The following is a 12,700-nucleotide window of genomic DNA, read 5'->3' on the forward strand; positions in this document are numbered from 1 at the left end:
TCCGTGCGGATACAAATAGCGATAAAGGAATGGGTTCCAGTCCAGACACTGAAATGTTTGTTTTTCTTCCTCCGGTTAACGACAATTTTGTAACACTGCTGTTTATCCCCATTTGTGGAGACGACATTCATCCCACTTCTGATGGTGCAGCTATTTAAAAAAAAAAGACATGGCATAGTTTACTCGTCTTAAACCCTAAAACTCAATACAATGGTTACCATGGGTCAATTTAAAAACTTGATCACAGTTCACTGTACTCATGAGTGTAAATGTTATTAACTGTAGTTACCTGCTTACTGCGTATTCTTCTGGTCTTATAATCTATGTATTTTGTCTTCGTTGTTTTTTGTCTTTTTTTTGTCTCTTATTCGTTTTAATTGTACTCTCGACGTCATTGTACATGAGAATAAATAAAGGTAAAATGAAAATGAAAATTAACTCAGTTGAGAGGCAGAACTGTCCGCTCCTCTGATCTTAGTATAGAGCAGTTTCCCAGCCTTTATTAAAAAATAAAAATAAAAATTTAAAAAAGGAGCACATTATAAATATCTAATTGAAACCAGTTGTGCCAACAAATAATCTGAAAATTATGTTTCCTATTTTCACTATCATCAAGATCACTTTTATGATCTGCTATCTATTATATCTGCTATTAAGTTAAAATGAATCCACTCCTCCCAGAAATGTTAATACTTATATACATCAAGACTCTTGTTGAGGTGGTGGAGTGCAGCTATTTTCAGTGCTCTAATCAACCCTTGACCAAAACTGAATAATACTTCTGTTGAAAGCCCTGTTTTAAGTATTTCTCATCCAGTTTTAAAAACCTTTCAGCAAGTTTGATTTTTTTATAGTGAACTGGCACTCAGATTTTCTATCTGAATTTGCAAAGTTTTTAAAATCAAATTATTAAAGATCTTTGGACTGATAAAAAATAGTCATCGTAGGTGACTAATATTCATGTGGCCATGGATAATAATCGCCTTAGCACAGCTTTCATGCCTTTATTGGCTTCACCCAGGGTGTAGTTAAACCTACACATTATTTTAACCACACCCTGGCCTTGAAACCGAAAACTTAACAAGCTTTCCTTATGTCAGAACATTTCTTAGTCAAATTTGACTTCTAGACTTAACCCCACTTAAGGAATGTGCTCCCTGGAGGTTTGTCTGATAACGCTGTAGCTATTTAAGGATATTTAGTTCATGCATTTGTTACCTCTTGGTTGGATTATTGGTATTCTCTTTTATCAGGCTACCCTAGTAGGCCTGCAGACTCTTTAGCTGATCCAAAATGCTGCAGCTTGTGTACTAACTAGAACTAGGAAAGGAGATCACATTACTCCTATAAAGAGTCTCTGTATGGTTCTTTATAAAATCCAAAATAGAATTTAAAATTTGTCTACTCACTTACTAATCTCTTAAACTCAGTCACCCTCTTATCTTAGAGAACTTATGATCCGTAATACCCCTCTAGAAGAAAAACGCTTCCAGAAAGAAGTCGTGCTTGTATTACCTTCAGTCTCTAAATGTCCTACTGGAGGTAGAACCTTCAGTTATCAGGCCCATCTCCTTCGGAATCATTTATCAGTCAGTGTCCAGGAGGCAGACACCCTCTGTACTTTTAAGAGTTGGCTTAAAACTTTCCTTTTTGTTGGACCAGCTTCTAGTCATGAGCTGATTTACACTTCACAATTTTTTACTTGTATTGTTGCTTTAAATCTGTTTGATGTTTTGTTGTTAATATGGTTGCTTTGTTTGCCTCTTTACATTTCTTTCTGCATTTCCCTCTATCCCGCTTTCCAAGCCCAACACAGTTGTGGGAGATGGCTGTTAAACATGAGTCTGGTTCTGCTCGAGGTTTCTGCCTGCAAAGGCAGTTTTTCCTTGCCACTGGAACTTTGCTAAATCTTGCTTCGTGCTGTGCTCACAGTGGATTAATGTTGGGTATTTGTAAATAATACGATAAAGATTTAGGTCTTGACCTGCTCTTTTTGTGAAGTGTTTTGAGATAACATTTGTTATTAATTGGCGCTTTACAAATAAAGACGGGTTGACTGATTGAATGATTATAAGGAACCCATAGAATCAGGTAAATGCCACGTTGTCATATAAATTTCAACTTTCTCCATAAAGGTCTGTCAACTCTTGAATACATTACAATAAAAATCGAATTAACTCCAGCTAACAAGAACTTTGTGTTGGCTAATAGCAAACCATGATTATATACCAACCATGGTCACATTTTATTTTGTATTTATGCATTTTGACTTGAACAGTCAAACTGACTCCAGGCTCTCCTCTTTGTTTTCAAAGTGAATCATTTTAGCAGGCTATATAACTGCACCCTTAATTCTGTTGCCAAAGACAATATCTGGTCTCTACATTTATTCCTAGACAGAGATTTCTTTACATATTTCTGTAAAATTTGCAGCTACAGGGCTGAAGTTGTGAGGGTCGTCAAAACGTGTGTTGTGTTTTTTTCCTTTAAAAATGTAAGGCGCATCAGATCCCTTCATGTCTTAGTTATTGTCCTTTGTCAAAACTCATTATTTGTCTTTGTGTCTAGGTTTTTTGAAGTTTCACAAAATACATAGTCCAATTTAAAGTTATGTAGGCAACAGAAACTATTACCCAGCACTTGTCTATTTAAAACAAAACAATGTGTCTAACAGATAATGCTCCAATTAGATTTTAATGATGCATATACGGATAAATCTATACAACACTCCATAAATACATTGTTTGCTTACTATACACTCAGAAAAAGAAATCAGGCTATATTCAACTTATATATCAGTAGCCAAGCAGAGTTGTTAACTCTGTGGACTCAGTGTATGCACATAAAGGTGACTGACTGTGATTATCTACTAATCAAATAATCATAAATTAAATGGAAGAAGGGTTATGTAAAAAAATGCATTCAAATAAAGATGATGGCGTCCTGCTAGATGCAAAAGGATGGAATGAAATGAAGATACTCTCCTCTCTACACTTACTGCACACTAAAAAATAGCCAAGAGATAATGAAAACAAGGACAATCAATCATGAGCTTTAAACCTGAGTTTTATTGACACAGAAGATGTTCAGATTTGCAGAAGTTTCACAATTCAAATATTCAACAAAAAAGCTTAGATATTCTTCACTCTTTTTTAAATTCATACATTCATTTGCTACATTGTGCTGTAAATCTGAAGACATACTTGCGTATTTTAACTCCCAAGTCATTAACAGTAAAAGAAAGAAGCACCATCTAAGACTAAAAATCACCATATCATAAAGTTTGAAAAAGGTACCAGTTTTTTAAAACCTGAATGAGAAGCCATGATATGTGCTAATCACATATCTATCCCTATGAGACTAAGGGCAAAGGGGGAAGGACATGTTATGTGTCACTTGATTATCAAATAGTTAAAAAAACAGGAAATGTTAAATAAGTAAGTCAATAAAGAATATTGGTCAGATCTTCTTTGCAAGCTAGCTTTGCCATCAATGTTGTCTTTCAAAAGATCTTGTTAACCGTTGATTCACGTAGGACATTCAGCGACGTGGCAACCGCACTTGTCGACTGAAATGTAGGTGTGCGTTATCTTGCTGCCATCGGTGCAGGTCATATCCACTTCCTTCTCACTCGTGGCAATTTCTTGACAGCAAGAGCATGCATGTATCATACTGTTACTCTCTGCAGAGTATCTGTAAAGAAAGACGGTTGCAGACAGGCTCATCAGCTTTTCAATGTTGACTAACGTTCATCCTTAAAATAATCCCTCACATGAATAGAGTACAAGTGGTACAAGCATGACTGAGTAAGTGGTTTGCACTGTTTATCCCTGGAATACTCACATTGATGATGACGCTCCACAGGATCCGGCACAGGCTGTGATTTCCACTTCAACAACTGACTTGCAGTTCTTAATCTGCAGGTAGGTGGTGTTCTTTTGCGGTTGACAGCTGTCACGAGGTGTACCTGTGAGACAAGCATGAACAGCTCTTGAAACACATTCTGAGGTCAGTAGAAAATTTAAAAAAACCTTGCATCTAAGTTTTAGCCGTTGAATTGGGATAAATGTATATTTGTTCAGGCTTTTGGTTTTAATGATCACAGATGTTTGCAAATATAAAACCGTTTGTGTCGATTCTGAAACCTTTTTATCTCAGTTTTTAAATACAGAAACAATTTTTAAACAATTTTTATTGATTTCTTTGGAGAGAATGAGTAATCAATTAGTTTCATTATTTAATGCAAAAATGCTGAACATTGACTGGCTCCAGTGCAAGGATCTGCTTCTTCTCTGTGTTCACTTTTGGATTAAAGACTGTAGGCATGACAGAAGAATAAATATGAAGACATTATCTTTGACTCTTGAACCCTTTTCTTTGAATTGACTACAAAAATTAATCAAAGAAATAGCAATATATCAGTAAAGAATGGAAATCATCAGTAGGTGAACCCTAGACCCCTTTCACTTCCATTAACACAGGCTTCAAGTAACACATGATGACAGTGAAAATATGTAATATTATGTATGGCATTTAACTTATTTTTACAAGTCATACTTACAGGTTTTGCAACAACCATTCATGTCAGTTTGTTCAGTACCCTGTAATAAATACAGTCCAGATTAGGAATGATACAGATAGATACCAAAGAGCAGTTTCCTCCTCATTATGTGAGTTTCATTTTGTATTTGTGTGGCCCAATTACACCCCTTATACTTCTCAAACCTTAGTCAAAGAAATTCATATAATGGTCTTTTATACAATGTAAGTACATTGAAAACCTATTTTTTTCCCCCTTAGCAGTGAGCACATACATCTAAACAAGCACCATTTACTTTTCATTCACATGTAAGAAGCATATTTTGAGTCTTTAAATAGTTTAAGTCTCAGTTTTTGATGCAGAGTGGACTACAAGATAAGCCAGCATCGGCTCAGAGTTGTAGCTCTAAAAAGAAGGATTTATGCTCCTTTGAAGACTGGATTGTACTCACGGGTATGCAGTTCTCTGGATCAAATGCAGGACATGAGATTTGATTTTTTAAGGTAATGAAATCATCCTTCACTTTTTGGCAGTCATACTTCGTACAGTTGTCATTTGGTGGCGACCAAGACTTAGAAGGCTGTCAGAAGAGTAAAAATGGTCAACATGTGAAAAAAAACCCATTCTCATCAGTACCAAAATTCAAGATAGCCGTCCCTGATTATGAAAGTGTTTCCATTTCCCTGTACTTACTTCAATGATTATCGGAGAAGAAGAGCCAGGAACCTCCAATACACAGCTTGCCTTTTTACATGATGGACAACATTGCCCAGGTATGGTTTCAAACTCATAGCCCTGAAAAACATGCAAACATCAAGATGATCTGCAACGTCAAACAACTAGGTTCAAACAACATCAAATTAATATAATACAGAATGCTTAACTGTTTAGGATAGTGGCATCTGATTTACAAAAAGAACATGTTTTCCTCACTCAGGCAAAGTGTTATCAAACCATTCTAATGTTAAAGGTTTGAGCTAGATATTCAAGATTTTGTTAAAAAGATTCAGGGTGACATTGATTATCGGAGACGATGCCTCTGTTTCTCTGGCTAATCAGCAGAATAGAAAATCAATAGTCGGAAATCTCTTCAGCAGAAATGTAGCAAACAAAATCACATTCATCTCTTTTGTATATGAACGGAGTCATAAATCTCAGAGACCTGAGCAAATAACACTGAAACATTTTCAAGAATAGATAAGGAAGAGAAAATGTGTACCTTGTTTAACTTTAAACAAAGGTGTCATGAATCACTACACACATTTAGACCTGCAAAACTCTTAGTTTGTCAAAAACATCATCATCTACACATGAAAAAAACATGCCTATGCACCACTACTGGTAAACTTCTTGTGGATGTCGTGAGTTAGTGGCCATAGATTTAGTATGTTGCAGTATGATCTGTTATGTTAAACATTTTTGTATCATATACATGCCTTAATTGCCTTACAAAAAATGACTAAAACCTGCAATACTCTTAATATTTTAAGGCAAAAGTACTTCTGGACAGTTGGGAAGACAGGACATCATATAGCACTCAATGTCATTCAGCATGGTGTCTGGGTCCTTGTTGTTGGTGCATCTGCATGATTCACAGGGGCCTTTGGAGAAATTCACACCAGGCTATAAACAAAGTAAAAAAGCAACATATATTAAACTGCATCCAAAAATCCCACTCAACTTTTCTCATAGCTTTCTCCTTTGAATTACTGTAGAGTTTAAGCAGCACTTTAACAAACACATATACTCTTAGTTGAGCTCATTTAAAATATGCACAGAATATCGTTCCTTACCTTGTACTCAGTATCATTGAAGACACAAACGTCTTTGGGAACTAGATTGAAAAAAACAAAAAACAAATTAGATAATAAGTAGTTCACAAAATTATAATATTATAATTACAAATGAAAATGAAATGCAAAGCTTACCACACTCGTAAGAGGGGCAGCAACTGTCATTTGACCTGTGGACCTCTAGCTCATGTCCCGGTTTGCACTTCTGTATTAGCAATGAACAGCGGCCCTTATCACATTCTGTTGATTGAAAGTTAAGATGTTTACCATGTTTTAAAATGTAACCCAGATTAAAATTGATTTATTTTTTTTCAACAAAAAATGAATAATCTAGCATTCGTGAGAAATTATTCCAGGGCAGTTGAATTAGACAACATAAATTTTAGCAATATATCCCAAATAAACTAGCAATTAAGCATTTTCTAAAGGGTAATAAAGCTACTCTAGAGGGACAGAAGAGAGAATTATACAACTATTATACAACTTGGCTACAACTCCCCATGACAAGGTAACAAATCTGGACATGTGTTTAAATGGTTAAAAAAGACCATACCCGTGTCTGTTTAAACAATATGTCAGTATATAAAGTTCTGAACCACTCACCGCACATTTGTCTCTCACAGCAGTCCACTATCCGATTCACCAACACCTCACCATCTTCTGTACAGATGATTGGTTCTTGAGTGGGACATGGTAGTGGCTCACACTTAACACTCAGAGTGTCATTGCTGCAGACACATTGCTGACAGCCACTCTTCCAAGTCTCACCAAGCTGTTTGAATAATGGAACCATGTTAATGTCATAAAAGTATCAAATACACTATGAAAACATGATATTAGAATTGGATCAGTTCTTTTAGAGGACACATTTATAAGACTTAGATTAAATACCTGTCTTGGTGGATTGAGATATGAGCAGTCCGTGATATTCACTGTTGTTACTTTTCCGGCAGATGTTGAGCCCGTTTGTGTTGTAATGCCAGAGCTTGTGGTGCTGATGCTTGGATTTGGTGTGGTAGTGGATTGACACAGTCTGTCCTGCTTCTCAACATTGCAGCTCAAATTGCAATATGAAGTAAAACACCAGCCATCTCCATCTGTTCTATTGTAGATGAGGCTTCCTTTATCAGCAAAATAAAAAAAAAATCAACAAAATGAGGGCGATGAAACCAAAGTGATTAAGATGTGGAAAAAAAAGATAAAGATCTGGGTTACAAGGAAACAATATCTTCATCATGCAGCTTTTGTGAAAACAAGTCTGATCCCAAAATGGACACACAAGCTACATGGACACTTAAATGTTATGGTATAACAGAATATGTTAGAAGATCTACACTGAGATTCAGTATCTTTCTATTCCTGAATGAATATGGAACCAATGGACACATTTTTGTGTCACCAGTAGGGAATTGATAACTAAACATGCCAGTTAGTAAATTATCATTCATGGTGTTAAGCCATGTCAAACCACGTTGAGTCACTTGTGAAAAATCACTTTTATGAAGAGCTTAAAACCAAAAGTGTTGTTGAGATCGGGAAAACAAAATATACAGTATTTACCTCACTTAGGATATATGAGGGCCATCTAAGTTTTTGGATTATGGTAGAAAGAGGAAAAAAAACGAGAATAGAAAGAGGAGTTAAACTGATCCCAGAGAAAAAACACTGGACGCTAGAGGAGTTAAGAACGCCTGTTGCAAACTAGTGTCTCAAGCTACATGGGATATGCAGTTGTTGTGTCATAAATGTTAATATGACAATATGAACAATATTTGTTGACAATAATAAATTGCTTACCAGGAGAGAAAGATTCATTCCTGTACGTGCAGAAACACATAGTTGTTGAATGCATTGTTGTGGATTGTTCTGTCACTGTGGGTTGTTCTGTGGTTGGAGAGGCAGTAGAACTGGGCTTTTCTGTGGCTGTTGTGGTGGCTGTGGGTTTTTCTGAGATTGTGGTTGATTCTCCTGTCACTTTGGGTTGCTCAGTGGTTGTGGCTGCAGTAGTGCTGGTCTTCTCTGTGGTTGCAGTAGTTGTAACGACAACAGGTCTCGTTGATTGTACTGTTGTGACCACTTGATGTGTTACAACTTCAGATGTTGTTTCAGTGGGTTTTGGAGTTGTTACAGGTTTTTCTGTGGTTGTGGTTGTTGTGGTGGGCTCTTCTGTGAGCGTGGTTGTCGTTGGATTTTCTGTGACGGCACCAGAGGTAGTGCCAATTTTTTCTGTTGATCCAGATGTTGTAGTGGTTGAAGGTATGGTTCCTTTGGTTGGTGTTGTGGAGGGGGCCTTTGTGGTTGATGGTGCACAAATGTTGACGCAACATTGGACTCGTATTTCATAGTCATAACATGTAGGAGGAAAACCTTGATCTTTATTAAAACATTTCAGTCCAACTTCTGGGTCGCATGTTACTTTTTGACCAATTTCATTGAAGGGTGTATCTATATGGTCTTTTGATCTACACTCTATTTTCAGAGGTTTACTGCAAGTACTCAGATCTGGATTCGTAATTTTGTCAATAGGCTCATACTCTCCACCGCCATTGCCATCCTCAGGGTAATGACTGTTGGTCCAAACTGACCAAGAACAACGAAAGCAGTTTGCAGATGTTGTGGAGGATTTCTTTGTGGTTGTAGCAGCAGTAGTGCTGGGCTTCTCTGTGACCGTTGCGGTGGGTTTCTCTGTGAGTGTAGTGGTTGTGATGGGCTCTTTTTTGGCTGTTGTGGATTTAGCAGTTGTTGTGGTGCTAGGTTTTTCTGTAGTTGCAGGGGTACTGGGCTCTCCACTTGTTGTTGTGGTGGATTTTTCTGTGACCGCTGCTGTTGTTGTTGGTCTTTCTGTGGTTGTGGTTGATTTTTCTGTCACTGTGGGTTGTTCTGTGGTTGGAGAGGCAGTAGAACTGGGCTTTTCTGTGGCTGTTGTGGTGGCTGTGGGTTTTTCTGTGGTTGTGGTTTTTGTGGTGGGCTCTTCTGTGAGCGTGGTTGTCGTTGGATTTTCTGTGACGGCACCAGAGGTAGTGCCAATTTTTTCTGTTGATCCAGATGTTGTAGTGGTTGAAGGTATGGTTCCTTTGGTTGGTGTTGTGGAGGGGGCCTTTGTGGTTGATGGTGCACAAATGTTGACGCAACATTGGACTCGTATTTCATAGTCATAACATGTAGGAGGAAAACCTTGATCTTTATTAAAACATTTCAGTCCAACTTCTGGGTCGCATGTTACTTTTTGACCAATTTCATTGAAGGGTGTATCTATATGGTCTTTTGATCTACACTCTATTTTCAGAGGTTTACTGCAAGTACTCAGATCTGGATTCGTAATTTTGTCAATAGGCTCATACTCTCCACCGCCATTGCCATCCTCAGGGTAATGACTGTTGGTCCAAACTGACCAAGAACAACGAAAGCAGTTTGCAGATGTTGTGGAGGATTTCTTTGTGGTTGTAGCAGCAGTAGTGCTGGGCTTCTCTGTGACCGTTGCGGTGGGTTTCTCTGTGAGTGTAGTGGTTGTGATGGGCTCTTTTTTGGCTGTTGTGGATTTAGCAGTTGTTGTGGTGCTAGGTTTTTCTGTAGTTGCAGGGGTACTGGGCTCTCCACTTGTTGTTGTGGTGGATTTTTCTGTGACCGCTGCTGTTGTTGTTGGTCTTTCTGTGGTTGTGGTTGATTTTTCTGTCACTGTGGGTTGTTCTGTGGTTGGAGAGGCAGTAGAACTGGGCTTTTCTGTGGCTGTTGTGGTGGCTGTGGGTTTTTCTGTGGTTGTGGTTTTTGTGGTGGGCTCTTCTGTGAGCGTGGTTGTCGTTGGATTTTCTGTGACGGCACCAGAGGTAGTGCCAATTTTTTCTGTTGATCCAGATGTTGTAGTGGTTGAAGGTATGGTTCCTTTGGTTGGTGTTGTGGAGGGGGCCTTTGTGGTTGATGGTGCACAAATGTTGACGCAACATTGGACTCGTATTTCATAGTCATAACATGTAGGAGGAAAACCTTGATCTTTATTAAAACATTTCAGTCCAACTTCTGGGTCGCATGTTACTTTTTGACCAATTTCATTGAAGGGTGTATCTATATGGTCTTTTGATCTACACTCTATTTTCAGAGGTTTACTGCAAGTACTCAGATCTGGATTCGTAATTTTGTCAATAGGCTCATACTCTCCACCGCCATTGCCATCCTCAGGGTAATGACTGTTGGTCCAAACTGACCAAGAACAACGAAAGCAGTTTGCAGATGTTGTGGAGGATTTCTTTGTGGTTGTAGCAGCAGTAGTGCTGGGCTTCTCTGTGACCGTTGCGGTGGGTTTCTCTGTGAGTGTAGTGGTTGTGATGGGCTCTTTTTTGGCTGTTGTGGATTTAGCAGTTGTTGTGGTGCTAGGTTTTTCTGTAGTTGCAGGGGTACTGGGCTCTCCACTTGTTGTTGTGGTGGATTTTTCTGTGACCGCTGCTGTTGTTGTTGGTCTTTCTGTGGTTGTGGTTGATTTTTCTGTCACTGTGGGTTGTTCTGTGGTTGGAGAGGCAGTAGAACTGGGCTTTTCTGTGGCTGTTGTGGTGGCTGTGGGTTTTTCTGTGGTTGTGGTTTTTGTGGTGGGCTCTTCTGTGAGCGTGGTTGTCGTTGGATTTTCTGTGACGGCACCAGAGGTAGTGCCAATTTTTTCTGTTGATCCAGATGTTGTAGTGGTTGAAGGTATGGTTCCTTTGGTTGGTGTTGTGGAGGGGGCCTTTGTGGTTGATGGTGCACAAATGTTGACGCAACATTGGACTCGTATTTCATAGTCATAACATGTAGGAGGAAAACCTTGATCTTTATTAAAACATTTCAGTCCAACTTCTGGGTCGCATGTTACTTTTTGACCAATTTCATTGAAGGGTGTATCTATATGGTCTTTGGATCTACACTCTATTTTCAGAGGTTTACTGCAAGTACTCAGATCTGGATTCGTAATTTTGTCAATAGGCTCATACTCTCCACCGCCATTGCCATCCTCAGGGTAATGACTGTTGGTCCAAACTGACCAAGAACAACGAAAGCAGTTTGCAGATGTTGTGGAGGATTTCTTTGTGGTTGTAGCAGCAGTAGTGCTGGGCTTCTCTGTGACCGTTGCGGTGGGTTTCTCTGTGAGTGTAGTGGTTGTGATGGGCTCTTTTTTGGCTGTTGTGGATTTAGCAGTTGTTGTGGTGCTAGGTTTTTCTGTAGTTGCAGGGGTACTGGGCTCTCCACTTGTTGTTGTGGTGGATTTTTCTGTGACCGCTGCTGTTGTTGTTGGTCTTTCTGTGGTTGTGGTTGATTTTTCTGTCACTGTGGGTTGTTCTGTGGTTGGAGAGGCAGTAGAACTGGGCTTTTCTGTGGCTGTTGTGGTGGCTGTGGGTTTTTCTGTGGTTGTGGTTTTTGTGGTGGGCTCTTCTGTGAGCGTGGTTGTCGTTGGATTTTCTGTGACGGCACCAGAGGTAGTGCCAATTTTTTCTGTTGATCCAGATGTTGTAGTGGTTGAAGGTATGGTTCCTTTGGTTGGTGTTGTGGAGGGGGCCTTTGTGGTTGATGGTGCACAAATGTTGACGCAACATTGGACTCGTATTTCATAGTCATAACATGTAGGAGGAAAACCTTGATCTTTATTAAAACATTTCAGTCCAACTTCTGGGTCGCATGTTACTTTTTGACCAATTTCATTGAAGGGTGTATCTATATGGTCTTTTGATCTACACTCTATTTTCAGAGGTTTACTGCAAGTACTCAGATCTGGATTTGTAATTTTGTCAATAGGCTCATACTCTCCACCGCCATTGCCATCCTCAGGGTAATGACTGTTGGTCCAAACTGACCAAGAACAACGAAAGCAGTTTGCAGATGTTGTGGAGGATTTCTTTGTGGTTGTAGCAGCAGTAGTGCTGGGCTTCTCTGTGACCGTTGCGGTGGGTTTCTCTGTGAGTGTAGTGGTTGTGATGGGCTCTTTTTTGGCTGTTGTGGATTTAGCAGTTGTTGTGGTGCTAGGTTTTTCTGTAGTTGCAGGGGTACTGGGCTCTCCACTTGTTGTTGTGGTGGATTTTTCTGTGACCGCTGCTGTTGTTGTTGGTCTTTCTGTGGTTGTGGTTGATTTTTCTGTCACTGTGGGTTGTTCTGTGGTTGGAGAGGCAGTAGAACTGGGCTTTTCTGTGGCTGTTGTGGTGGCTGTGGGTTTTTCTGTGGTTGTGGTTTTTGTGGTGGGCTCTTCTGTGAGCGTGGTTGTCGTTGGATTTTCTGTGACGGCACCAGAGGTAGTGCCAATTTTCTCTGTTGATCCAGATGTTGTAGTGGTTGAAGGTATGGTTCCTTTGGTTGGTGTTGTGGAGGGGGCCTTTGTGGTTGATGGTGCACAAATGTTGACGCAACATTGGAC

The 12,700-nt window shown here is 39.2% G+C and overlaps 1 protein-coding gene across 1 annotated transcript in view; it reads right to left on the bottom strand.

Annotated features, from left to right (window-relative positions):
- Positions 1–3,048: 3,048 nt before the first annotated feature.
- LOC132972588 (mucin-5AC-like) overlaps positions 3,049–12,700 on the bottom strand; it is a 40,960-nt gene continuing 31,308 nt past the window's right edge. Inside the window, exons 30-40 of the mRNA XM_061035526.1 lie at positions 8,131–12,578; positions 7,225–7,454; positions 6,937–7,105; positions 6,469–6,573; positions 6,334–6,374; positions 6,041–6,163; positions 5,234–5,335; positions 4,992–5,120; positions 4,562–4,601; positions 3,844–3,967; positions 3,049–3,693 (exon numbers count right to left, since the gene is read on the bottom strand). Of these exons, the coding sequence (XP_060891509.1) occupies positions 3,528–3,693; positions 3,844–3,967; positions 4,562–4,601; positions 4,992–5,120; positions 5,234–5,335; positions 6,041–6,163; positions 6,334–6,374; positions 6,469–6,573; positions 6,937–7,105; positions 7,225–7,454; positions 8,131–12,578 (5,677 nt within the window). The 3' untranslated portion in view covers positions 3,049–3,527. The remainder of the gene's footprint in view (positions 3,694–3,843; positions 3,968–4,561; positions 4,602–4,991; positions 5,121–5,233; positions 5,336–6,040; positions 6,164–6,333; positions 6,375–6,468; positions 6,574–6,936; positions 7,106–7,224; positions 7,455–8,130; positions 12,579–12,700) is intronic.

The sequence above is a fragment of the Labrus mixtus genome, chromosome 4 (genome assembly GCF_963584025.1).
Source record: "Labrus mixtus chromosome 4, fLabMix1.1, whole genome shotgun sequence".
Classification (NCBI taxonomy): domain Eukaryota; kingdom Metazoa; phylum Chordata; class Actinopteri; order Labriformes; family Labridae; genus Labrus; species Labrus mixtus.